The following is a 27,908-nucleotide window of genomic DNA, read 5'->3' on the forward strand; positions in this document are numbered from 1 at the left end:
CAAAGCAAATAAACTTCTGCCAAGCCTTTTTCACAAAATGAAATAACCTTTCTTGAATGGCCCTGGGGTCTTCTCTGTACTTTGGACTCAAGTTTCACGTTAGGTAGAAAAGTGTGTGTTTTCCACCTCTGTTCGTACGTTTATGTTTAGGGTAGATCACATTCCTGCTTAGGAGATTCCTCAGTTCTACAACAATCTCTTGAGAACATACACAGACGGCTACCAGGAACATCTATAGTAACTGGCAATTTAAAAAAGACAGGTATGACCACAAAACTATTAAGTAGGCTGAAGCAAACCTCAAATACTATAATTTTTATTTATTCATTTAGCTGTCTTTTACTTGCCTTCTTTCTTCTTTTTTTTTATGCCAGCTGAGCTTTTTGAATTACAATTTCATTTCAGTTGAAGGTGAGATGAATAATAAAGTTTGGTAATGCAGAATTTACCCAATTTCAGAGAGTAGAAAGCTAAATTACTTGTTAAAAGGTACTTTAAATCATCAAAGACATAAAAAAACCCTATCCTCTTGAGAAACACAAATATATATTGCTATACTTTCATATTCAGAACAATTTTTCATTCATCTTTGCAAACTCCATCTCCTTCTTAGTTCTCAGTATAAACTAGACCTAGAATAAGACTTTCATTCAATCATTATTAAGTCTTTAGGCCAATTATAGTGCAAGAACCAAGCAGTGCATAAAAGTGTACTGCAATTGTCAACACAGAGGAGATTCTTGGCTGAACCTAAAATTCATCTGTTAACCCAGTGCTTGACCTCCCTTAACATGAACTCGCCCCCTTGGAAGTGATTCTGTGTTTTCAGTCACAACCTGCTAGCTTTCTTACAAGAGCTCTTTAATCAGCCTCAGGCAAAATTGCCTCATGAGCCCACCAGAAAAAGTTTTCTTCTCATTTACACAGTACATCTGTGTCTAAGTGCACACAACCTGCAATCACTGCTTCTGCCAGAAAGAATGCAGGGATATTGGTAGTTTGGGAACAACTAAATATCAGTGATATGTTATACTGCATTCACCCACTTTATGGTGTTACCCACAATTTAAAGCAAAATATTTCTGCTGCTAAATGCCCATCCACACAGAATTAAAACCACCTTACAAGATTTTGTATGCCTTCAGAAGAACTTCGAGTTAATTCACCTTCAAATATTCTCCAAATATTTCCCCTAAGCTAATATACAAAAATTCAGAAACAGTAACATTCAATCCATCTTGATTTCCCTCTGAACAATGGGGCTTACACTTAATTAAAGAAAACAAAGTTTGAAAATAAAAACTTTTGATATATTTATAGACTATAGCTAAACTTTAAGGTGTCTTATCCATAGGGGATCACTAAAGCATCTTAACAAAACTGGAAAAAACAGTAAGGTGAAACCTCACAAATAAAGCCCTTATTTGTGCTTCACATTATACTAAAAGCAACATTATCTTGATTAAAACACAGACTGTACAGACCAGCTGTTCTGAAAGTTCATTATCAAACAGTGAACTGACTAAAAGTGGTATTTAAACTAATGCATTTCCTTCTTTTCAGCTATGAAACACTGCATAGAGAACAACAGTACTACCCAAACTGCCTCCAGTCCTGGATGCAAGCAGCAGCAACTCCACTGACATACATATCAGCCCTGCCCAAACATACTGATTATTTTAAGGTAAGGACACAGCAACCCAAAAAGCATGCAGAACCACGCTGCAGCACCGGTGACTGCTGCCAGACTGAGATGCCAGGGCCATGGACAGTGATGGGTTTGGAGCCTTCCTTGCACAGGAACAATAGCTGGAGAGTTTTCATCCTGCAGCTCACACAGCAGCAGGGCTTTGCTCTAAAGAGGCTCATTGATTTCTCTCGCTCTAATTCATTCCTAAAGCCCGTCTGGAGGTAGCCTTAATGTGAGTAGGGGGAGGAGGACTGAGTGAGTAGAACGTAGTTTGGAGAGTCTCACTGGGAACACTAAATCAGGGAGTGCCATTCCTAAATCACGACAGCCTTATGTGGTGCATAACGTGGGACACAAAGGGCTGCAATAGCAGCAGATCTGCCCAGAGCAGACTGGAAATCAATTTGGTATAGGCCAATTTGGTATATTTGTTGCATTAGGTACGGAGCCACTGGTGACACTGTTGCTTGGTCCGTCCATGTGGTTGTGGTACGCCAACCTGTATATATTCCCATATGTGCAGTACATGCTGGTATTTTTCAGAATGGGAGAGAGATCAGGATGGCTTTGTTGATGTACTGCTGGATACCAGTTTATGACATGATAACATCAAGGGCAATGAGGGTCGTTTGGGATGTGCGTTCAGCGCTGCTCTCCTGCCCTTACCTCAGGTGTTACATTTGGTAGTCCATTAATAATCTTACCATGTCAGTAAGGGGGAAACAGGGTAGGATTATTTTCCCCAGCCTTTGACTCCTCTTTCAGGCCTGCTACCACAGCTTTTGAGAATTGTTAAGTCCCTTTGTATGTGAAAGAAACTATGTTCTTGTTCCTAAGTCTATCAGGTCTCCTCAGAGCTGTCTACATCAGCATCAAGAAATCTACATCAGAGTCAAGAAACAGATTTCTAGGAAGACTTCTAGGAAGACTTCTAGGAAGACTTCTAGGAAGACTTCTAGGAAGATATTCAGAGATCTAGCCTAAGGGTGGATAGTTATGAGTGGCATGGAATGTGGGAGAAAAAAAGAGGCAACATTTTAAAGCACGATTCTTCTCCAAGGTTTGGAAGTTCTCACCTGAATAACTACAGGACCCTGTTAAAGTGGCAGACAGAATATTTGAAAGAAAAACGGAATGGCAGTTCCAGAGAGGAGGGAAGTTGGCTACTCTTGGCTACTCTTTATTGAATATAGCTTGATACAGCACCCTCACTGGGAGGAGGAGGAAAGCAGAGAAAGATGCACTGTGGCCACTCAAACTGCAGCTGAACCACAGAAATTACTCATGCCAGTAGCAGTTGCCCTGACACAGAAGAAGAAATCCAAGACAAAATCAGCTCACTTAGTGAGGGATGAAGAAGTAGAGTCCTTAAAAGAGGAGGCAGGGCCAAAGATAAATTACCTAATTCCTAGCCCTAAGTCAGCCGTGAGATATGTGAGATTTCAGTCAGGTGAGCCCTTGGTGACCTGGCTGCTCCAATGCTGGCACAACATGGCCCACTATATGAAACTAAATGGTAAAAAAGCTAAGCAACTTGGATTCCTGTCCTGGAATGTGGGCATTGATAAGGGTACTGGGAAGAGGAGAGCACACCTCCATCTGGAGTCATGGACAAAAAGGATCTGAAGCCTGCTACACAGTCCAACCAAGTGAGATCCTTGTATTTTATTAGAGGGGTTCAAGCCACCTCTGAAGTGTTTGGCACCAAAGCACAGCTCCTCCTGGCACCCCGACTGCCAGTGCTGGGCTGAACATTGAAAGGGACAGTCCCTTACACAGATCATGTTACTGATGTTGTGCAGAGTAAGTAGACCACACTGATCACATAGCAAGTTCAAATAGGAAAACCCAATTGCCAGGGACCCTGGAGCTGATCATGGATTCACCCAAAAGTGAAAGTGTCAGAGTATCCGACTACCAGTGAAGGAGAAGGAAAAGATGACACATGGTGAGGAGGGCCTGTCCACCACTTAACCAGCTACCAGAAAACAAAAAGCAACATGCTCTCTTTAGTGATGGTTCCTGCCATAGTGGCAATGTAAGGATGAGTTATTTCTGGCTCAATGGACCCCTGACATCTCCAATCATCCAGTAAGAGATGTAGCAGGTGATGCATAACTGTGGAACATTCACTGCAATCAAGCAGGCCAAATGGGTGAAGCCTCTGTGGTATGGGGGATGATGGTCAAAATATAAACATAGCAGGCCTGGCAGATTAATTACAACGCATTCCCACAAACACACCAAGGTAACAGCTACCTTGATATTCGTGTAAAGAACCACTGGATGGCTGAAGATGTACCCTGTGCCTCACCCCACTGCCTGGAACACCATCTGTAGTGTTGTCCTGTAGCATGTCCTGTAGTGACATGGCACCCCAGAAAGAACTGGCTTGGATTACAGGACTCATTTCAAAAACAACCCCATAGATGCCTGGGCTAGAGAGCACAGTATTGAGCAGGTATATCATACTCCCTGTCATGCACCAGCCAGTAAAACTGAATCTGTGCAAGTTTCCACTGATCCAGGAATTTCAGATCTTGAGACTTCACAAGACTAAGAAATCATACACATTGGCTGCTCTCCAGTATACCACAGTATATTTACCTGCCACTGTCCATGACATTGCTTGGGCAAAACAGATCCTCTTGAAGTGCAAAGGGATAGCAAGTCTTCTGTGCACCTTGATAGGTGGTTCTCAAAGCTAATCAACCTAATAAATATAAGTCAGATGTGCCTTTCTCCATAACAAGAATCAATTAATTGCCATGCCGAAAGATTTATAAAATGTTGCAGAAGCAAGCAAAATACTGTCTCCCTTTCCCCTGTTCTCACCACTAGCAATCCTGCAGGAAATAAACCTACTGAGAGACTGACTCTGTGTGCTCCACTGGATAATAACCATCCTCCACCTCTGTTTAGGTGAATTGAATACTGATCTCAGGTTTTCTCTGATCAGCATTTTCTTCACCTGCAAATTGTATGACAAGCCACAATTTTATTTTTCAATGTCTTCCTAAAAATGCAGTGTGTGCAATTTTCTCATGTCCTTCTCTGCCACTTATTCACTGGTGAAATCAGCTCTCTTCACAGTCAGGATATTAAGTTTTATAGTTTTGGAAGCCACTGTAGATGATTTTGCTGCAATGTTATATTAGGTTCTCTTGCAGAATTGCTTATTAACAGTGACATCTAGATCACTTTTATAGTTTCTCCTTTTGAAAATACTTCTCTACTCTTACAGAGATGAGACTTGCATTTCTCATTGCGCAGTATACAACAATTTTGACTGTACTTAAAAACTGCCCTTTGTTTAAATGAGTTTCTTTTATAATTTTTTTCAAGTTGCTATCTGTGCCTTTCTGCAATGTGACACCTGCCCATTTTATTAAGAGCAAATCTATTTATCTCTATATCATAAAGTATTGGAAAGCATTGGAGGGAATGCTCTGAAGAATTGCAGTAGAAATATTTCTGTTCAGTGATGCTAAAAGATTACCAATTTTTGTGCATGACTATCTTAACATAAATTGGAATGATAATTAGCAGCAAAAATATTGTAGCTGTACTTGTACAGTATTACACCAGCTCCCAGTAATGCTACCACTAGCACAAAAGGAGAAGGCCAGGTTTATGCCCTAAATCTCCCATTCATGCCCTGAACACAAACTCACTAACAGCCACAGTAAGGCAACAGGGCTCTCCTGTGCACCTTCCCTGCCCTGCCTCCTGCCTCCTCTCTCCTGACACTGTGGGCCTCCTGCTCACATAGGTTCAGCAGGCTGGCTCAGGGCAGCTTCAGTGTGCCAGCTGCACACCCAAGCACAGCAAGAGAGCATTGCAAGGTACTACACCCTGGTGTGCGGGGGAAGGACTATGCCTTCCATTATAAAAGCACACTTTCAGAGGCATTTTTAATAGATGGCCCTTGCTTTCATGATTCCTTTTCTGATATTCTTCAACAATATTACCAGACGTATGCCAACAGGAGCATCAGTTACCGGACTTCTATTCAGTCTGCAGCCCTATGCTGTACTTAAACATATCATATTTATTATATGAAGCCACTAAGGTTTTTTCATTCTTATTTGAATAATATACATCAGGAGAACCGCAAGTCAATGTTTTGCCTTTTGTCAGCACTATTTCTTAAATAAATTTTTCTTTAGCAACTGATGTGTTTAACTGTTTCTGCAGTCACTCGCTCCTGGACAAAAATAGCACTGGAATAAACCACATTATCTTAGAAGCCTCATATTAGTTGAGAATATGTTCTTACAGTCACAGCAGAAAATGTTACAGCCCATCAGTATCCAATTATGAACTCCAACATAATATCTAGAGCACATTCAGACAAATCTATTACAATTCTTCTCAGACTATTTCCCTGTCACAGGTGGTTTTTTTTTTGTTTTATTCATAATTCATCAGTGACTGTAGCAAAGATTTATCAAGACCTTACCATGACTGTAACAGGTTAAATCTCTCTCAACAGAGAAAAAGGTAAGCAAAACTGGATTAGTAACCTACAGCTGGCCAAACAGGAAGAAGTGTCCACTTTATAGGAAATGAGAATGAGTAGTAATCACAAGCACAGATTTGGATTACCTCTACTCATCTAACAAAACTATTTTTAAAATAGTAATAATAATAATTAAATGTCTCCTCCTATAAAAATAACCTGAAGAAGGAGGGGGAAAAATGAAGCTAGAAACACTATATTAAGACTGAAATACTGACTGATGTTAGTCTTCCATGACAAAAGGTGAGGCCAAATCAAAATGACACACACCTCCAAAACATCCTGCAAAAATCTGCAGTCACCAAACCCCAAAACTTTCTGGGATTAACCCCACCTTGCTTTGGCTCCAGCTGTACCATTTTCAAAAAACAAGGATATAAGCCCTGATAATTGCAGTGTAAGTGGAGGATAGCAAGTTGGAAAACTGGTATTAGGGAATAGGGCAGCATGGCACTCCATGGCCCAAAGAAAATAACCAGGCTTGAAAGAGAGAATGTGAAACTAAAAATCCTTTCATCTAAACCAACATGAGTCTGTGACTGCATGCTACCAGTAAAAATCTTGCTCAGAAAATATCTATCTAGGTACAGGACCATTCACAGGAGACTACTGATATTGCAATTAAACACAAAATATATTCCAACCAAATATATTCCATTCCAAACACAGAATATATTCCAAGAAAAGAATGCAAAGACTACATAAACTGACCAAAACCTTTAGAAGGAATCTGCAGCAATGAAACAGGCAGAAAGTGTTTAGACTAATTCACATTCACTATCTTAAAATTCTAGTTATGATGAATCTCCTATACAAATGTAAGGTGAAGCACAGATCTTTACAAATCTGATATTTTGCTGGTAGGCACTATTAAGCAACTATTTGAAGCACCAGCTAAGCGACTATTTGAAGCACCAGCTGGTGCTTCAAATAAGTTGCTTAATAGTGCCTACCAGCAAAACATTCAATGGAAGAATGCAATCTCCTTGTTCTGTTAAAATCCATGTTAAAAAAAGATGAATAAGCATAAAATAAATTTAAAAATTCGCAATTAAATTTTCAAGATTAAGTTATATATTCTTCCTTCAAGTATTTTTGAATTCTCATGAGATAATTTTCCTAATTTTCATGAACATTTCATTCATTTATCTTGTACTCTAATCAGACTTAAGACTTCAAGAATCTCTTTGCAGGCTGGTTTCTATCTATTTCAGATATTCTAATTCTATTCTTACATCTCTTTCAGGTATTGTTATAGCCATTTTGATTTTTAAATGTAAATAAGGAACACAGTAGAAAAAGTCAGCAATTACAGCAGCAGTCCTTGAGACTCCATGACTGCTTTCAATTTTCACAGGGGATCAAACAGCTTCTCAGCATAGGAGTAACCAAGTATGGTGTCTGGCTAGCTGGCACTGGCTGGAAGGCACACACAGCCTCATGGTCATTTAGGATTTTAGTGGGCACTTAGGGAACAACTTCAGTTATCTGAAACATCACTGTTGGCACTGAAAGACACAGATATTTACAATATTCAATATTGATGCTCATCAAGGTACACGATGACATTTCTGAAACTGTACACATTGCCAGTAAAAGCACTGTCATTCACTTATAAATAACCACTTAAATGACCATAAAATAATTTAAAAACCAAAACCAAAATAATAAATTAATTCATTTGCTATAAAGGATGGAAACAGTACAATTCCAGTGCCAGCATCATACACTGTGGAAGGATTAACAGCTTGGTTTAGTGACTACTATTAGTATTGAGTTCCTCTTCCATCACTAGGCAACAGTCTGCTGGGTTTATGCTGTAGGGTTACATGAAAAGCATGTTGGAAATATTTTCTAGAAATCCAGCTTCTCTGCTTGACAAGTAACTATTTTATTGATATTAATCTCAAGTGACAGGCAATATAAAGAGCTACTTATAACTACTCTTAAAGAGTTATTTATAGACTTCTAGTAAATTTAATGAAAGAGTATGAAAAAGCATAACTTACATAACACATGCATAATGATACAATTAAATACAGCTGAAACAATAAGAGTTTATTCACACTATCACTACTCCAACAGACCTCCATCTCCCTCAAATATGCTAAAAGACAAGACAGCAAAGCAACAGCTGAAAAACTAGCCATCACCACAATCAGTGGATTTTGTCTACAGAATTGAGATACTTAATAACTGGTAAAATAAATGGCACCTACCTCAGAGTTTCCTTACTGTATTAGAACTGCTGAAATATTTTTTTGGTTTTTTCTAGATATATATGAAGGCTGGGTTTAAAATCTGCCTACTTAACATAATTTCTTTTAATGAGATCCTGTTTCTGAGATGCAGAAAGCCAAGCTCTACTCTCTGCTCCTCGTTTAATTTAAGAAGGCTGCTGCAAGAGTTCTGTGCCTTCATCCACGGGACCATCTGGTCAGGGGCACAGAGAAAAAGCAACCTTCTACTTACGTGTCCAGTTACTCACAGCATACTGAGTGCCACAGTTCACACAGCCTCTGAATTCAGCCAATCTTGAAGTTGTGTCCATTGCTGACATCCAGAAAGGCAACGAGTAAATCAGTTTCTCCATCTGCATGATGAGGCGCTATTTTACCACTAAATGCATCCCAACTGTATATTTTTAATATATTAATTCACATTTCAGGACAATATGCTGCTTGCATCTCCTCCACTACACCTGAGATACATTAAAATGTTACTGGTGAACAGAACATTTCATCCCAAACAGAATCAGAATGTCAAAGCTAATCCCCTTACAGGACTAGGGCTAAGGAAACACAGTACTTGATGGATGAAAGTACAGTACTGCATGAAACACAGACACCTAAATTACACAACAACATCAGTATCAGCAAACACCTTAGTGTAAGACAGAAAAACCTGATGGTATGTGTCACTGCTCCCCTGGCATTACAGGAGGCATACATTCTCACTCCTCAGTTCCGTGATGAACCAGTTCCCTTCCTGACCACACAAAAGATATTCAGATTCAGTTTGACAGCAGTACAGAAAATAACCATGAAACTGCCACTGAGAAGAGACGCAGACTTCCTAATGCCATGTTACTGAAGTGCAGAGACACCTAAAGTTTCTTTCATTGTAGCAGTGATGTACACAAATGACAAATATCTTAGGCATATTCCTGCAAGTAAACATATCTCATAGGACAAGAAGACACAGTTGTAAGCTGCACCAGGGAATGTTTAGGTTTGTCTTTAAGAAGTTCTTCACAGAACAAGTGATGGGGCATTGGAATGGGCTGCCCAGGGAGATGGTGGATTAACCACCTCTGGAGGTATTTAAGGACAGACTGGACACCGCACATAGTGTCATGGTCTAGTTAACAAGGTGGTGTTGGGTCACAGGTTGGACCTGATGACTTCAAAGCTCTGTTCCTAGATGATTCTGTGATAAGAATGTACACACATACTTGTTTAATTATTTCCACAAAAATCTTCACATGGAAGGTCCAAAAATCTCTCAATGGAATAAATCTGAACTAGGTTAGGTTAGTAGTAAATAGGTAATTAGGTACCTGGCTTTCAAGTTCAAATAGTACAAGAGTACTCACTCATAGTACATAGTAAATAGTAAATAGTACAAGAGTACTCACTCATACTGCATGAGGAAAATTATTATTTATTATTGTTAAAATTATGCATATATTTAAATGTGTACATAATATGAGGCTAAGGTCAAAACCATACATTAAAACTTCTACAGTTGGAAGAGTTAGCTCCTTTAAGGAAAGATGGTTATTTTTGAGACTCTGTTCCATCTAATTAAGCAAATTTGTACTGCACTTCATTTTGGATGACACAACACTGCAAAGTGCAGCATTTATTATCATTTAAACCATAAGCTGTACAGTTTTCCAAAAGCAGAATCATGCCTCCTAATTTTGGCCAAAATGGTGTCTGTTTTGAGTATCACATACCATGGTGGCTGCAAATGGCTGAGATTTACTTCAAGCTACATATGTAGCTCAGCTGTGGAGCTAAATTTAGCCCCAGCCAGATAAACTGCCAAGAGAACCTGGAGCTGTACTTGTGATGGTTAACCCAAGCCAAAATCCTTATTGCTGAAACTACAATACTAGATAGAGAAGTTGATGTTTAATAATTAAATTGCCTTTACCACCAGGACACTGATGAAAAGTATAGTATTACCATAGAAACTGAAGAGAAAGACAAGACTTGGTGAAATCATTGCAGGAAGTTTCCCAGCAAATTTCCCAGCATGTTGGATTAGCATCCCTCCCACAGAAACCTATTATCTATTAACAGAGGAGCCTTAATGCTACTGGAATCTACAAACCAAATAGGACAGGAAACCACAGGACAGGAAAGGTGCAGCGGAAAAATATTTTTTAAATAAATAAAAAAACCCCTAAACACCAAAGAGAAAACCAGTAATTAAATTATTAAGTTACTTATGATGACAAGGAGTATTCTCACAGAAAGGTTCACACAGGCTCTCATCAGAAGCAGATCACGCAATTACTTCAACTAACCCGTTAACACGACTTATTCTTTTTTGTAAGTCTTTTTCTTCCTTTGTTTCCTTGAAGCCCCAAGAATACTTCTGTAAGCACACAAGTATTTGTACATGTTCATTACAGAGCTTCTTCCTTCACCCACCACTTCTTTTCTCATTCAGGTCTAAAGCCAAGGTAAATACTTTCACTTTTCTTGTAAGTAAAAAAACCTAAGATTAGCTTAAGCCTGTGAAATTTACAAATACACCCCCAGCACTGTCTGAGTGATGTCTGTCTTAAAAGCAAAGCCGGCACAAGCTCTGCCATTCACATTCTGTGCAGCAATCTGACTTTCTACATTGGTCTGGCTGCTCGACATCAGCTGTGACCTTCAAATAAACTCCGTCTTCAAATATGCTCAATCTGATCATACAGAAACAGGAATTTAGGCACTTAAAAGCAGTCTGAAAATGTAAGAGAAACTTCCAATATGATAAATATCTGTTTATATCACCCATAAAAATGTCCCAGTCTTCAGGGTCCTAAATGTCTCATGAAAGTCTAACTACCAAGGGATCATTTGAATTCTTGATTTTGAAGTTTGGTTCTGCTGAAGGTTTCTTTTAAAAATATTAATGCAATAATTAAGAAAACACCCTTTTCAAAGCTTGGCGTTTCCCTTTCTTTTGTTGTTCTATGCACTGACCTTAAAAAACAAACAAAAAAGAAAATACATAAAAAGTGTTTCAAGTTTGCACTTCCAATAAAGGGTCAATGGCAAGTAGTAATTAGCTATGAAAACATTATTTGCATATCAAAATTCTAAACTTCTTAACAACAAGTATGGAATTCTCTGACTGTATTTATCTGTACAAAAATGTGCAAAAAATCTCTCATCTCTTCCAACTTATTTATGTTTTGACAATATCAGATTTTAGTCATAGAACTTGTGAGGAGCCAAATTTTGGAAAAAGTTACTTTTTTTATAACAGCTCATTTGAGTTTAGGGTACATACTTTTTTTCTGAGTCTATCGTATCAGATTTCTTGGTCTAAATGTGTTTCAATCTATTCTTTTTTAATACCACATACGTATTTTTAGTCATTTTCTTTCAAGTACAGGAGTCCTCCTTTCTTCTATTTCTTCCAGAAATTTCTTCCAGGATTTAATAATGCATACTACTGAAACGTACTGTAGAATTTTTCATTTTCAATTTTATCAATATTCCAGAATTAAATAATAAATTATACTATTTGCTATTAAAACAGACTCTTTCCCTTTTCCCATCCTTTCAAAGGAAGCATTCTGACATTTTTCTATAAATTCCTTTATTTTTTTCTTGAACCTAGATTTTTAATAGATTGTGGTAGACAGAAAGTCAATCTCCTGTCTTAATGCAAGTATCCTACACTGCAAAAAAATCCTGCAGTGCCTGATTTGCTGTCACACTCATTGGCAAAATAAATCCTGTGGATTTCTGCTTCTTGCTCAAGTGTAGTGTATATAGGTCATAAACTTATTTCAACTGGTTTTGCTTTTGGATTTTTTTTTTCAGCTATTTCCTTCAAATCCTTCAGGACAACCAGCAGGAGGTCTCCTGGAGGTGCACATGTAGGACCCCTGTCTCAACATTACCGAGTTTCTATCAATAGTGCTTTTTGCCTTTCCTGCTCTTCTTTCTTTGCATTTTCTCTTATCAGAAATCTTGGTCTCACTTATTTTTGGGACTTCCTCTGTAGTTTGTTTTTCCTTACTAATCTTGTCTACATAAAACTTTCAAACAAAAAACTCTTTTGTGTTGCATTAGCACATCATCAAAGGTGACTCAATTTGAACACAACCTGTATCTAGTTCAGGAATTACTGCATCAAAGCTTAGTAGAGACTTAGATTTTACCAGAATCAATTGTAAGTTTTCATTTAAAAAATCAAAGCTCTTTATTCTTACTGGCTTTGTCTTGCTAAATGATAACATGAAAATATTAGAGAATTCAGTTGGTACTGTAAAAAACAACCAAATTTATTCTCTAAATTAAGGTCAGAAGCAAGATACCAACTGTAAAAACATCTTCCGAGAACCACTCCAATGACCCTCATTGCCCTTGATGTTATAATGTCATACAGTATATCACACAGTACGGCAACAAAGCCATTCTGATCCCTCTCCCCTTTCTGGAAAAGAGCACTGTGAGGAACACTTTAGAGGAACACATGAGTTAGGTGCCACACCCACATGCACAGACCAAGCAATATTGTAACCAGGGGGCTCTGTACCTAACACAAAACATGCTTAGATCAAAATTGTTTCCGACCAGCTCTGACATATAGATCTGTTGTTACCTCAACCCTTCGGTTTTAAGCATTAGTTTAAACCCAGCTGGAAATTAAGCTTTATGCAGTCAGAAAGAGAGGGACAGAAGGCAGAAGTAGGTTGAGATAACCATTTACAGGCCAACAGCAGTGTGATAAGAAAACAAACATTAACAGCAACAATACTAATAGCACCACTATATGGAAAGGGTGATTCACATGCAAAATGCTCACTGAGTTCAACGCCATGTGACTGCACCACAGTTAGAGCTCGAGCTGCTCCACCACTGCATTCAACACTTGCTTGGGGGAAAAAAAGAATAAAATGGTGACAATTCTCCATGTGGTGCCTTAGTCTTCCACCAAAAGCCACATTCCTCTTCTTGGCAGAAATGTAAATCCCTTACTCCTGCCCCCTATGACGACATGAATGGTGCAGCACAGCAACCCCGGGGTGCCTGCAAGGCTCCAAGCTACACCACCTCATGGGAACTGTCAGAAACTTAACTCTATCTTTGGCCAAAATTAGGACAACTTGAGACATTCTAATCCTGCTAATTCAATACATCACAAGATGTATTATACTAATTATAAAAAAATCCCTTTGTGTCAAATTATCCATGTAACCATACTAGTATCCATCAGTTTATAAACCATTAAAATGATCCTTCAGGTCCTTCCAATGCAATCCACTCTGTGATTGTATGATTTTACTGGCTCAAATGTCTACACACAAAAGCAAATCAATAACATCCAAGCAGAGCACAAAGGAACAAGACTGCTCACCATCCTTATTAATTACCTAACTTGATAAGACATAGTCTTTCTCCTCACCAAAAGAGTCACTCACATGAAACATGAGATGCCTTTACTGACAAAAATCCCAGTACTGCAATATTTTTATCCCCAGATCTCACATCTCACACTGAGTCTGAATCTTTCAAAACTAGATGTTTTGACAGTGATGGTATATCATTGTTCCTAAGCCTCTGAAATATGAAACCTCAGGCTTGCTGGCAAGGTATAAATCACTGTCTCACAGGAGAAAGAGTGCCCATAGGGGTGTAGCCAAACCACGTATTCCACACCCACCTGCATTCTTCTTGATGAACTGTTAATGGTGGATCATTTGCAACAGCTGCTCAGTGCACACCAGACGCCAGACTGCAAGCTGGGTGTTAAACCCTGAGTGACAGGACAGCATTTCTTTGTCTTCACATATTGACTCATAGTTATAATAATACCCAGCCTAAGGGGGACATCTCTGCCAGTGGGCCATAATGGCTCAACAGCCCCAATGCGCTCAGCTGTACCAGCCTAGGTCATCAAGGACTCCCCAAAACATGCCATGTCTCATGGGATGATACCAATCCATGGCAGATTTCTCTGCCCTGGGGAAGGTCCTGAACATTCCTGCCTGAATCTGACCATATATATCCTGGGGGTTTGGGACTGGGAGAACAATCAACACAAATGGGCATCCAGGGGAGGAAGCCAAATTTCCACAGGACAACTGCCTCCACAAGATGACAACCATCATTTCAGCAGCTCTGCAGCTACTGCTTAAATGGACTGCAACTACCACCCGGACCAACAGGGGCCAGGCTGTACTCTGTCAGTTTAAGCCAGTATTTCTGTACTTTCTGCCTTTATTGTAATTTTCCTATTAAATTGTAACTCCAACTTGAAATCTCTCACAAGATATTTGTGTGGAGTTAATTTCTCCTGCTAGTTTACCTTCAAACCAGCACAGTCACCTACCCCACGAGACTTCAATATACACAAATACATTCTGGTCTTTATATATTCTACATATACAAGATAATTCTGGTGCACTTGCTATGGTTTGTCAACAGTTCACACTTATAGAAATACACTGAATGGAACATACACTGAGCAGAACACAAACTTTACATAAATAACCCTCCATACTAAAGGTGATCTAATTTGTCTTTTCGATAAATTAAGTCTACCATAGATAAAAATTGGGGGAATTCTGCCTTCTCTTACAAGGAAGAGAAGGTATTTCTTTTTTAAACTTAAAAGCTTCAGGGATTACATTGTAGCTACCTTCTTAAAATTACCTAGAAGATAACATTTGTAATATCCAAGATCTAGGATGGATAGTAAGACTAGAGAGGAAAAGGCAAATACAACCTACAGATCAATGGCAAATTCTCAGTCATCTTGCCAAAGACCAGAAATTTATCCAATAAGGAAAAAAAAAAAAAAAAAAAGATACTTGGGTCTATTAATTTATCAGCACATAACACAAGACAAACCAGTTAAGCTAGAACTTCCTACAAAACTGGGTACTAAATGACATTGTGGCAGTTTTAAAACTGTTTTAGTAATATTTTTTTAAAAACACTAGAAAGTAATTCTCTCTGCAACAATATTGTAACTGATGATAAGTCTTACTGGAATTAGTAATTTTCTGCATTCAACATTCAACATTTCAAAAAGAGGGAAGGAACATTTTTCAGTATTTCTTGGGAAAAAAATAAAGTCTAGTACTATAACCAGGTTTCTATAGCTGTATTTTTAAATTTTTAAAGTTCAGCACAGGTCAGTAGGTTATGAAACACACATATGAATTACACTGTACGAGTTTTGAGTAAGAGTTTTGAGACAGTCACTTGAAATCCAGATAAAACCCCTGAAATTTAAGCACTTCACAGCAGAGTCACTTGTTACAAAATAAGCATTTATTTGATCTTTTGGTGCAAGGACGTGGCAAGTCCTATCACCCAAACATCTATTACTCTCAATATAATTATTTCACAATAAGTGCCTTTATATATGAGCAGTAAATGCAAAGGGTGAGGAGAAGAAGAAATAAAGTTTAAATGAGGTCATAGATAAACAGCCACTATTAGTTCACTTTAAAATATCTAAATATTATACATGAGGACAAATGCAAACTGGTCAATACTGAAAAATCGTGTAGCTCACTTTGAAAACTCTTCAGATCTTTAATTAATTAAGCAGATGTCATTCAAGATATAATTAAATAACAACTCTATTATGCCATATCTTGATTTCTCTTCCAGTAATATATATACACTGTATTAAAATACTCTGAACTGACAGTCTGGTCAGATGCTGACAGAGCGCAAGAAACAGGTTAGTACATCCCAAACTGCTGAAAGATTAACCTTCTATTAGAGGTTAATACAACAAAAATTGGGCAATGAGAACATCCCTTAACAAAATCAGATATCTAAGAACACTCTTGGAGAAACAAATAGTTTTGATTAGTTGCAACAGCTTTCTTACAAGGAACAAACTTCAGCAACAGCTTTTTACTCTTGGTTGTTATTTCTGCATAATTTAACCAGCTCCATGGTCTTCTCACCCAGCCGGAACATTTTTTCATCTACTCATTCCCTGTGTGTCAGTGGCCACATCCCTAAAAGCAAGTGTTCTCCCGCTTTCTAAAATATTGCCCTCTCCATTTTCAGAATTATGCTGCTCTCAAATCATTCTCCCAATACCTGTGCAAAACAGCTCTCTCCAACTCTTTCTGTTTTGTACCAGCATTGTGTTAGGAAAAGGTAATTAATCCTTAACAGTCAGCAGTTTTCAAATTTTCTCACCACCTTCATCTTTCTCAGTGAAATTAAAGTAGCAATTAAGATCCTCTTGGGTGACATTATCTTTGTAGCTTTTCATTGACATTTCAGGCTTTTGTCTTTTCTTCTACTTTTTCCTTCTCTGGCTGGATCAATTATATACACCAATTATAACAAACAAACTAAATTTTTCCCTTGTGTAACTTCACTAACTCACATGGCTCTAAACCAATTATAGATTCATTCTGGTATAGCCAGAGAAACATGCATGATATGCCAGTCTGGGCTTCATTGTCTCTGCATCCCACTCCACACTAAATTCAAATTCCCCTCTCTTCTCTTCAGGCTTCTTCCCAGCTCAACCTGTACTCCTTTCTACTAACTGAGATTTCCTTTCTCTTTCTCAGCATCCCAGTAGAAGACAACACTCTTTGCCCTGAAAGTGCAATGTCTCCTCAGACAACCCAGCTCACTAAACTCCCTTCTTTCTTCAGGTCCTCCTCCTGTGCCACACAGTTCACCCTCTTACGTCACCTTTATTGACTAATAGTTATCTTTATTTGTAAGAATGGGAAAGACCCTGGATCTGGATGCATCTCCAGTTTTTCACTTTGTCTCATCTCTCTGTCTATATTTATATATTCTAGACCACTGTTTCCCAATCCCTGCTTATTAATGAAACAAAAAGCTCCATGTGTCATAAAATTAATGAAACTTGCTTTCTAATGGCTAAGAAATTAGAGGCTGAGCAGCAGCTCTAGCCAGCCCCCATCTTCCCTCTGCAATAACCCCAGTGCTCTTCCACACCTCCAAGTTGTTCACATAGTCACTTACAGAATTCGAAATTGATGGAAGGGGTTAAGAACCTGTCCACTTTTTTGGTGTAATGGATGGACCTGGACACATTTTAAGAAGTCAAGAAATCACAAAATTTGTTATCAGCTTTGTTGTTATCTTTGAAGAAAACACACTGGAGAGAAGTTCCCACAAGAGCTCTCACTGTGACAGTCAGACTGCAGCCTGGACATCCCTTCAACCAATAATCCTCTCCCTAAGCCCTCCTCATGTTCATTTTTGATTCAATATGACATATGCCCAGATCCATGTTCTTTGATTAAGATAGTGAAATACTTGTAGGATCTCTATTACTGCAAGTCTTAAGAAACAGGGATATTTTCACCCTCCTGGTTTTTACTAAATTACTGTGACAAAATACTAATGATATAAAACTTTTCATGCAAAGCTATGTCTCACATTAAAGAAAAAGGCCATGCTGGCACAGGCACTGTCAGATAAATTCATGCTCCAGCTGGCACAGAAAGGAAAATTAAAAGGGACAAGCAGAAAAACCCTTGCTTCAATGCCTTGGGCCATGGCAGTACACTCAGACTCTGGAAGCATTGTGAAGCATTGCTCCTGGAGTGTTGTTGTCATCTCCTGTCCAGGGGACACCCCAGGAGGCTTCCATCACCATCATCTAAGTCCTTCAAGGATGCAGCACACATGCGTCCCTCAGCTACATGACAGTGACTGGCTGCCATGTGGAAAGTTATGAAAAGTTTGGCCAAAGAAACCTGTCTCATAGTCTTTGGAAACTGGAAGAAGAATCATGTATAATTGCACATGTGTTCATTTCTTTGTCCTAAAAATTTCAGTTCCTGCTTAAAAGAAACCTAAGTTTCCTGCCAATAAATACTTAAAATGCCATTTCCAAAAATATTGGAAATATTACTCCAAGAAGTATTCAGTCTTCAGCAAAGAACTAGGTTAGTATTTAGAGCTCAGATATAATAGGTATTGTTTGCATAAGACTACACTTCTATTTGTGCCATTCTGCTCAAACCAAGATACAAATCCTATTCAAGGCAACAGAAGCTTTACTCAATACTGAAAAAACTAGGTCTCTGCTAGACTGTCCATGCCCAATGCAATAGTGCTATATCCCATTTTAAAGAGTTCAAATAAAATTTAAATTGCTTGATTATGCTAAATATATGTACATTTCAGGATAACATCTTACACTGTAAGTCTTCCCACCACCTACCTCATGCTCCCTCTCACTGATGATAAATGTATTATTTCAGCTTAAAGCACCAAAAATTTGACTTTTTGTGGGATTTTATTTCTCTCCACCATCTCCCTTAAGATATGTAGTAGATCTTTATGCATGCAGATTTGCTAAAAAATTCAACAGTCTCGATCCAAATGAGGCAGTAGCATCTGCTTGCTCTCTATTTCAATAAAATTTTACATATGCTTTAAAATAAGTTGCAATTTTATGTTGATTTACTTTTAGGTAATCTCATTTTAAAAAGTCTGACACACTTTTCTTAATCTTTGGGCATGTAAGGGTGCAATGAAAGACAATGAAAATCCAGACACTGCTGTAAGTCTGTGTAGGTGTGTCCTGGTTACAGAAAAAAACTGAATGGAGCTTCTAATGATGTTTATTCCATATCACACACATTATCACTGTGGTCCCAGCAGGAAAAGCCAAGGAGCAGGAGGGGAAGTGCACCATCTTGCCTGGCTCTCTCCAGGGAGAAGGTAGTGGGATAAGCCAGGTGGACCCAGCCCCTCTTCGCCACCATTCCTCTGAGCTGTGGCTTTAGGATGTGGTGCTGAAGGACAGCAATGCCGAGTCCAAGACAACTACTCCAGGGAATATTAGAAAAGAGAGAGAGAGAAGGGGCAAAGCTCAGCTGAGCTATTCACAGCCCAAGCCCCAGCAGAGCTGAGTGAGTGGTGGCAGGACCAGAGGAGGCTGTGCAGAACATATTGGAGCGGTCTGAGGCGGCAGCATGGCGCAAGACTCAGAGGGGTTTGCTTGCCCTACTTAGACTGGGCTGGGGGGGTGAGAACATTAAACCACCAGAGCTCTCAATGGCCCTATTGCCCTTGTCGGAGTTCGGAGTTCGTACCAGGCACTATCTTTGGGAAGCACCTTTTCTTTTGTTCCCAGCAACAAATGCTCTTTCATGGGTGGGACAACCTCTTTTTATATACTTTTCTCACTAGTGATATTGCTGTGGTTATTGTGATTTTAGTAAATTGTTATTTTTACTTGTAATCTCTTACTGTTTCTCCACTGTCAAAGGCACAGGGGGAAAGGGAACAATTTGCTTGGAGGTTGGTTCCCTGCAGTTGTTAAAACCAGCACATGCTGTAAGTAAAACTTGGATTTGAAAAATGCAAGTTATTCCAAACCACTATTCACGCCACCAGATGTGTAATACCAAATCCTCAGAAGGGTGTAAAGGCCGTGACTGAGGTTAGGCAGGGACTTCACTGCCCTGGGGTACAGCCTGTAAGCATGGCTCCTGAGGTACACTGAAGGGGAAACTCCAGCTGCTCACAGTGGAAGGTCCTTGCTCTGTTAAAAGATCACTGAAGAGTACCAGGCATATTTGAAGACAACCAACAGCACTTTATAGTTGGAGTCTTACTCCCCCAAATATCATATAACTCAATGAAGCTGGTGAATTAAACTAGATTTAATAATCCAACTAAGACTATACTTTAGAATTGAGAAAAGCAGTGAATGTGATTATTATGAAATAGCAAAAAAGCTGTTCTGTTTCAGATAATCTCTCTAAAACAAACACAATCAGCAGCTCTGCAAACTTCATCAACACACAAGCAAGCTTTTTTATTACCAAAACCAGCATGTCTGGTATCCAGGCACAGCCCAAATTAATACTAGAAAACACTTGGAGGAATTGGTCATAATCCTGCTAATTAAAAACAAGTGTTAGAAAGCCTATATTGATTTGATTTAGCACTATTCTTTCCACATACTATGACTGTACCTTGTTCTAAACAACTCACAACTAAAAAGCATTTGATGTGTTTTGTAAACAAACTACAATTCTTTACTAAACACAACAGCAGAACAACACTGAAGAAAGTCACACATTTTCATATTGCTAGATGCAGCAGTCTTTAAAACAGAATAATGTCCTGTTGTCTCACACAATAGTACTTAAATACTTAAAATGTGCAATACATTCTTGTGAGCCAGCGGTTTGGGGAGGAAGGGATTAACTACTGCAGGGAAATGCCCACTTTAGAGACACCTGTCACAATAATCCCACCTCAAAGAGTTTCCAGTCAGGCCAGTGATTACAACCAAAGCATCCCCATGACAAAGTTAAGTCTAAGTCCCGTATTTGTGAAGACTAACTCCTCTGATTCTGCAGAGGGACATTAAAGTACCACTGACCTCAAGGTACACTTGCAAATGGCTGCAGAAGTACTGTCATCCTTCATTAGCATAGATACTGCTCTGGCAGCAGCCAAATGCATTTATACAGCCAATTTTTGACAACACACAGAGCATGTCATTTAGTTCAGCTACTCATTTCCCCCTGCTTATGACCTAAGACAATTTATAATAATATGCATTAGTCAGTTATTCCTGAGAAAGGTGGATGACTGCTTAGAATTACACAAGATCCAAAAATACTCATATGTTTTGCACTTTTCTCACAGTAAATTTATTCCAAGACTCAGCAGTCCCTATCAACAGTAGCTTCACCACGCAATTTAAAAACTGACAGCTGGAAGAGTTATGGCTTTGTTTACTGCCTTCCCCCAACAACCAGAACGAGTCTCGCAGACTGAACTGACAGCTCCGTGAGACAGTACCCAGCCAAATAACTACCTGCAATCTATTAAATGTGTACTAGTGGTTGTCGTTTGCGTGTCTTGCAGAAATCAAAAAACATAACAATTCAAATTTGGATAACCAAACAAGGAAGAAAGCCGGGATCACCTGAGGAAAAGCCGTGCTGCATGTGTTAAGTGCAGACACCAGCAGAGACGGCCCGCACAGAGCTGCGAGCCGTGAGAGCGAGGGAAGCCTAACTCCAGCCTCCGAGACACCTTTCCTCTGCATGGTTTATGCAATGAAGGTCTTAGGGAGGTCGCTCCTGCAGCGGAGCAGAGCACGGCTGGCAGCGGTGCTCCCACGGCTCGGGCCCGCGGCACTGCCAGCCACGGCGTGCTGGGGAAAGCAGGGCTCCGACGCGGGATAGGGCAGGACCGAAGCCGGTCCCCTCTTAGGCGAAGGGCACTGCTCAACAGCGAGCGAGCGGGAGGAGTGCTGAGACTCGGCCGTGGCCGGCCTTCGCCTCAGCTCCCTTCCCCAGCGGTCGCCCTCCCACCTCTCTTTACCTCAGTTCCCTTCCCACCTCTTCTCCCCTCCCCAAGGATTACCACCCCGCCCGCTCAACCTCCCCACCCGGCCCTGTACGCAGAGACGACGCGGGCCGGCACTCACCGCGCTGCTGTCGCCATCCTCCGTCCGCTGGTCCTGGATCCTGCCGGGGGCGGGGGAGCCCTGCAACAGCTGCTCCAGGCAGGCGGTACTGGGCAGCGAGGAGCTCTTCTGGTGGGACAGGTGCGCCCCAGGCCGGCGCCCCTCCCTGCCACCCGCCGGCCCCTCACAGCCGGCGGCGGGCTCCGGGCGGCGGCCGGGCGGCGGCCCCTTGCCTTGGGGAAGCAGGTGCTCCCGCAGGCGGCGCAGGGCGGAGCCGGACTCGCCGGCCGGCTCCAGCGGCTCGGCCGCTGAGCAGCATAGGTTGGGCTGGGAGGACGAAAAGACGCGGTCTAGCACTTGCCGCCGTCTCTTGAAGCCGCTCCACTTGCCACCGGGCTGGAGGTCCCCCTTGCTGCCGGCCGGCGGCGGCGGGGCGAGGGGCTCCGCAGTGCGGCGCTCGGCTGCTGCCCGCCCGCCGCCGCTCCGGCCCTTGCCCCCCAGCTGCAGGTTCTTCCACAGCCGAGCCTGGAAGGAAACCGCCGGCTCGGGTTCGCTGGGCTTCTCCCCCGTGGTCTCTCGGGGCTCCTTGCCCGGCTCCATCCTTCTCCGCCTGCGACGGGGGCGGCGGTGGCGGCAGCAGCAGCAGCAGAGCCCGCCGGAGCCCGCCGCCCTCTCTCCGGTGCGGGGCGGACCGAAACGGAGCGGCGCCCGCTGCCGGAACGAGCGCAGGGCTCCGCCGCACCGCCCCCCGCTCAGCGTGGTGCGCCCGAGGGAGGATGGTGCTGCAGCCGTGATGTTGAAGATAAAGGAAGGACGAAGCTGCCACCCTGGCCCATCTGAGCAGAAAGTTTGCCACCCTAAGCCCACCACCCCCCTGGGTGGTCCTTCGGTGGCGGCAGGCGGTGCGAAGCCTGTCAAAAAAAGTTATCGGCGAGGTGCAGGGGGAGCAGCGGCTCGCATACAGACAGTGCGGCAATGCACGTGAGGACTTGGCAGGAGGGGTTTGCCCTGCCCTCCTCCCCACCTGTTTCCTGCGGCGGAGACTGCCTCCCCGTGCGGGATGATGGGAGGGCGCACGCCCCGCAGGCCGCGGGTGGCGGAGTGTGAGCGCCCCGCGGCTGCGGTCTCCACGGGGCCGGGAAACCCCCAGATCCTCGGGTGAAGGTGGGAATGTGAGGCGGCTCCCTGTGCAGCAGGCATGAGCCCGACTCGCAGTAACTTTGTGGAGGGCAGGTTCAGTGGGATTTCCTCATGCATGTACAGAAAGCGCTGCGGAAAATGCGGGCCTCGTCACTGGCTCTGTCCTTCGGCGGCGGTGGGTGCTGAGTGCAGAGCCCGGCCCGGCAGGACCCGCCAGGTATGGGGGGAGCAAACCCTCAGCTCGTCTGCCGTTCTTGTGTTTCCTAAAGTAAAGAAAAAGTTTTCCTATCATAGCAAGCTGTACTAATAGCCCCATCGCTGCATTTTTGGATGTTTCTTTCGTAATTAAAATCATACCAGCAGTATTATTTCAGGACAAATCTTTTGCGTTCCATGAGACAAACAAGCAAAAGGAATTTTTTTGTGTAGAGTGAGCAATACCTTAGTGCAGTGTACTTTCGGCTTTCATTTAAAAAGACACTTCTTTCAGTGGAGGATTTGGCCTCCTATATTTAATTTCCCCAATAAAGTTTGCAACCAGGCATTTGACAGTACAACTTTTGCTGAACACAATATGAGGAAAATGGAAAATACTAAGATAAAGTGGGTGTTTCCAAATCATCAGGACCTTGGGAATTCAATTTACAATATTTGAGAAAATAGCCAAACCACTGAACCACTGGTGGTTATTTCTGAGTAGTCCTGCCAATTAAGTGACATTTTAAGATCAGAAAAAAAGAGCCAAAGATAGTAACAGAAAAATAATAAACCAAAATGTTTTAAGATAGAAAATGATAGATAAGTAACTAATTTTGATCGTTCACAATGAATCCAAATAATCAGCTTCTAACTGCCTGAAAGCAAAGCTCAAATGTATCAAAGTCTGGAGGAAGCTTATGTGTCCAAATGTCTCAGTTGACATCTTTAAATCAAATAAGGAATTTGCTAAAATGAAAACTCTTTAAAATATTTGTTTCTTGTAAGTAATGAGTTTACTCAGGGAACAGGAATCAAAAGAATTAAAAAATCATTTTGTTCGCCAGCTACACTGGGGACAATGAAAAAGGCTGAAATAGATTTCAATATATGTTTCTGCCTTGTGTTTGACTCTTTATTTCCATCTTATACTTAAAACATAAAATAAGCAGCTTTTCAGGTAAGTTTTCTGTTAAAGTGACAATGTTTCACAAAACCAGCAGATACAGGAAGAGTACAAAAGTGTGTTCAGAAGATCTTACTTTACTAAATATACTGAACTACTCTCATACCATTAAACAACAGTTATTTTAACCAGTGATCCCATTTTCCTATTTTAAAAAAAGAAAAAGGGCCAGAAATTTGTAGTTTATATAGACATACTCCCTTCAGCAACTAGTCTTGGAAGTACATGGAAGCTTGTCATCTGGGAGGGGTGTACACATGCCTCCATGTGGCTTGTGCTGTGTTTTTACGATCCATGCATTGAGTGGTTTCAAGTATCATACTGACAGGCCTCCTGATTCTTTTTCCACAAAAGCCAGCATAAGCTTTCCTTACATTAAAATTGTATCATTACCAAATCTGTCTAACCTGCCTCCTTTTTATCCAACCAGCAAGTAGATTTGCTTACAAAGAAAAGGGTCAAAGTATCTTCACCTATTTAGTTGCTGAAACACTAATTGTCCTTGAGGCAAAATCTGTCTGGGCTGGCAAGACAGTAAATGGCTATGCTGAGGCAGAGTGGGATTATTCTAAAATTAATTCAGATCAGGTCACCATAAACTGTTTTACAACACTGTGAGTCATTCTGCACATTGAATTACTTAAGCTATATTCATTTGTTAAAGTTGAAACAGAATTTGGCGGAAATATCACAGCAAAACCTCAAGCTACATTCAAACAGAAATCCCAACACTTAACAATAACATGGATTTAACACCTGTACAGATGAGAACAATACTTCTAAATATAAAGATAAACATTTATTAGCCTTATAAACAAGGATATCTGAAAATATTTGTTTGTGCCATATTGCTTCAGTATTTTGAAAGGTAAAATAAAACAGGACAACAGTGACAACTAAAAGAATTATTTGGTATTTCAAATGGAAACCCCAGGAGATCAAGGAGCAAGGCAATTAGCAGTCTCCTTAGTCTCCTTAGAACTATATTTCGTATATATATGTGTGTGTGTGTGTGTGTGTGTGTGTGTGTGTGTGATTACTCTAAGTATTTAAACTTATAAAACAAATGTGCCACTCAAAGCTTAGCACTGTGCATTTTTTTTATAGTTTCTAATACTTTAGCAGCCTATGACCCAAAGCCCCAAATTTCTGCAGTCCTTTAAATCAAATAAAAGTTTTGGTTTTGCTTATTTCTTGAAAAATAAAGAAGTTACTTTGTTGCTTCTCATATTTAGGTCATTATATATACATATCTATATTTAGGAATATACGTCATTTTTTAGTTAACCCCTCTATTTGAAACACCCTTCCTTTTCCCATCATTCAGAATACAGCAAAGATGGTAATATTTTTAAATACATACCAGACATTTATGGAGATGATATTTGTTTAAAGATGGCCTTAGGCTCAAAGACTGAGCATGATTATGATTATGATCTTCTCAGGCTGGAACCACATTTTTAACTCCATTTGCACATTATTTTGCCTGGTTCATTCTCAGTGTGTCTTCAGCCTGAGTCATTATGGATTTGTGTTCCCTTTTTTTCATCTGAGTTATGTTTCAGATCTATAACACAATTTTTAAGTATAGCCTCAGATGTTGTGTTTTGCTTTTTTTTCTTCACAATATCAGTGGAACATTGGCATCCCACTAATGAAATTCAGGTCTTAGCATGATGAACAGTATCTCAGATGACTTCTCCCAACCTGTTGTAAGCAAGTTTCACATTATCAAGACAAACATATACTCTTTAAGTCTTCCTGTCCATGGTTATTTTTACCTGAAATCTTCTAATTGAGTTTCAGCACGAGACAAGAAATATGTTAGAACATTGAAGCCAGAATAACTGAGAGCTTTGAAATTTTGAAAGTATTTAAACTGTGTCATATGATCTTCATGCAAACTTAGCTATAAACAGTATTATAAATCCTATTTTCACCCACAAGTACACAATAATGAGTACATTTCTTCTTGAATTTTATACAGAAAATTATGCTCCTGTCACATAGGGCTCATCTAATGTGATGAGACATAGCATCTCACAAAGCCAATTGCAGCTTAGCTCTGCAAAATTCTTCATTTCCTTAATGTAGTTTTGAGTATTTTTAACCAGCTATCAAATTTTTGGGGGTGTAACAATTGCAATGTGGATTCAGCCATTAATCTAGGATAGTTCAGGCTTCAAAATGTTTTTGTGAAGCAGGAAGACCTTTTTGGGAAAGCACCGTGAAGATTGTAAGTTGCACTGCTACAAACAGTTGATTCAATTTCCTGGAGATTGATTTCCCTTCCTTTCATGTGCAGCTTTGTCTCTAATATTTTAACCATATTGCTAGCTTTCTGCGCATGTTCTTTAGCTGTTTGTTTGACTGTTGTTTTTGATCCCTGACACTGTTCTTCTAATGACATTTACAGGAAGGTCTAGTGCAGCTTCTGGGAATAAAGGAAAGAAAAAGCCAAGTCGCAGAGCTCGGTGCTGGTCTATATAAACCATGTGCAGCACCTCAAATCATGTAGTCAGCCCGCATGCCAGTCTACGAAACGGTGGGAAATCCAGCAAGACATTCTCACAGCTGAGAAGAAGGAGGCTGCCCCTAAGCATCAAGATCTGGCACTCCTTCTGGTGTTAGCAGATGTTTCACCTTCAGAAAGGGAAAGAACAGGGAGTAATGGCTTTAAACTGAAAGACAGTAAGTTTAGATTGGGTATTAGTAAGAAATTCTTCACAGGTGCAGGCTGCCCAGAGAAGCTATGGATTACCCAGCCCTGAAAACATTCAAGTCACACTGGAAGAGGCTCTGAGTAAACTGGTCTAGTGGGAAGTATGTCTGCACATACTTCCATCTTGAACAAGATGACTCTTGAGGTCCTTTCCAGCCCAATCATTCTATGAATCTATGATTCAGATTGCACCACTGAACATAGAGCTCTTTTTTAAAAAAATTAGTTCTGGCCCAGTTTTTCATCATCAATATTAGTACTAAAGGCCAGTAATGTTTCATAATATTGATGATGAAAAACTGGGCCAGAAATCATTTTTTTAAAATTATAGTATTAACTTAAAAGTTTTCAGAGTGAATCTTTTTGGCAGTAGTCCCTGACAGCTTTCACATCTCTGTTGGAGCATCACCAATGGTGAACCTTTTTCCATTCCTGCTATTTCTTTCAAGTGTCTCCTGTTGACTCTGCAAAGATGTATGAGGAGCTGAATATGTATACTAACTACTGCAATCCCCAGAACATTTATTGATCTTTACCCTTAACCTATGTTTATTTCCTATATTTATGCTGAATTAATTTAGAGAGAATGATTTTTTTTCCTTTCTTAAACTTTTACTTAATCACAAATTATCTCTGCTTAAAATCATTTCCCCTTCCAACAGCATTCTATGCTGTCAATATCCCAAGGAGATATAAGCATTATAACATTTTTTTCCCATTAATATTGCTGACATTAAAAGTTGTCTCACGATTCTACAAGTGGCAAATGTACATTGCAATGAGCACTTTCAATTCCACTGAAATTAAGGACTGTAGAAGACTCATGTGACCTCCTTCATTCCTCCTCATCCCGGCACTGTCATAAGAAGGAGCAGGAAAGGAAAGGTTGATTGGAGAATCATTTGGAGCTTGCATGTAAAGATATATATATAATCTGAATCACACTGTCTTTTCTGTTCTTTTGTCACACTGTTGGGCTCCTTTAAATATAATTTGATATAAATTTCTACTTTATTTTCTATTCACA

At 40.3% G+C, this 27,908-nt stretch overlaps 1 protein-coding gene across 1 annotated transcript in view; it reads right to left on the reverse strand.

The window, feature by feature from the left end:
- Positions 1-22,535, reverse strand: part of MCTP1 (multiple C2 and transmembrane domain containing 1) — a 212,139-nt gene extending 189,604 nt beyond the window's left edge. The window contains 1 exon segment of the mRNA XM_050987037.1: positions 21,879-22,535. Coding sequence (XP_050842994.1) covers positions 21,879-22,457 — 579 coding nt within the window. The 5' untranslated portion in view covers positions 22,458-22,535.
- Between the last annotated feature and the right edge of the window lie 5,373 nt (positions 22,536-27,908).

This window comes from Serinus canaria, chromosome Z (assembly GCF_022539315.1).
Source record: "Serinus canaria isolate serCan28SL12 chromosome Z, serCan2020, whole genome shotgun sequence".
NCBI lineage: Eukaryota > Metazoa > Chordata > Aves > Passeriformes > Fringillidae > Serinus > Serinus canaria.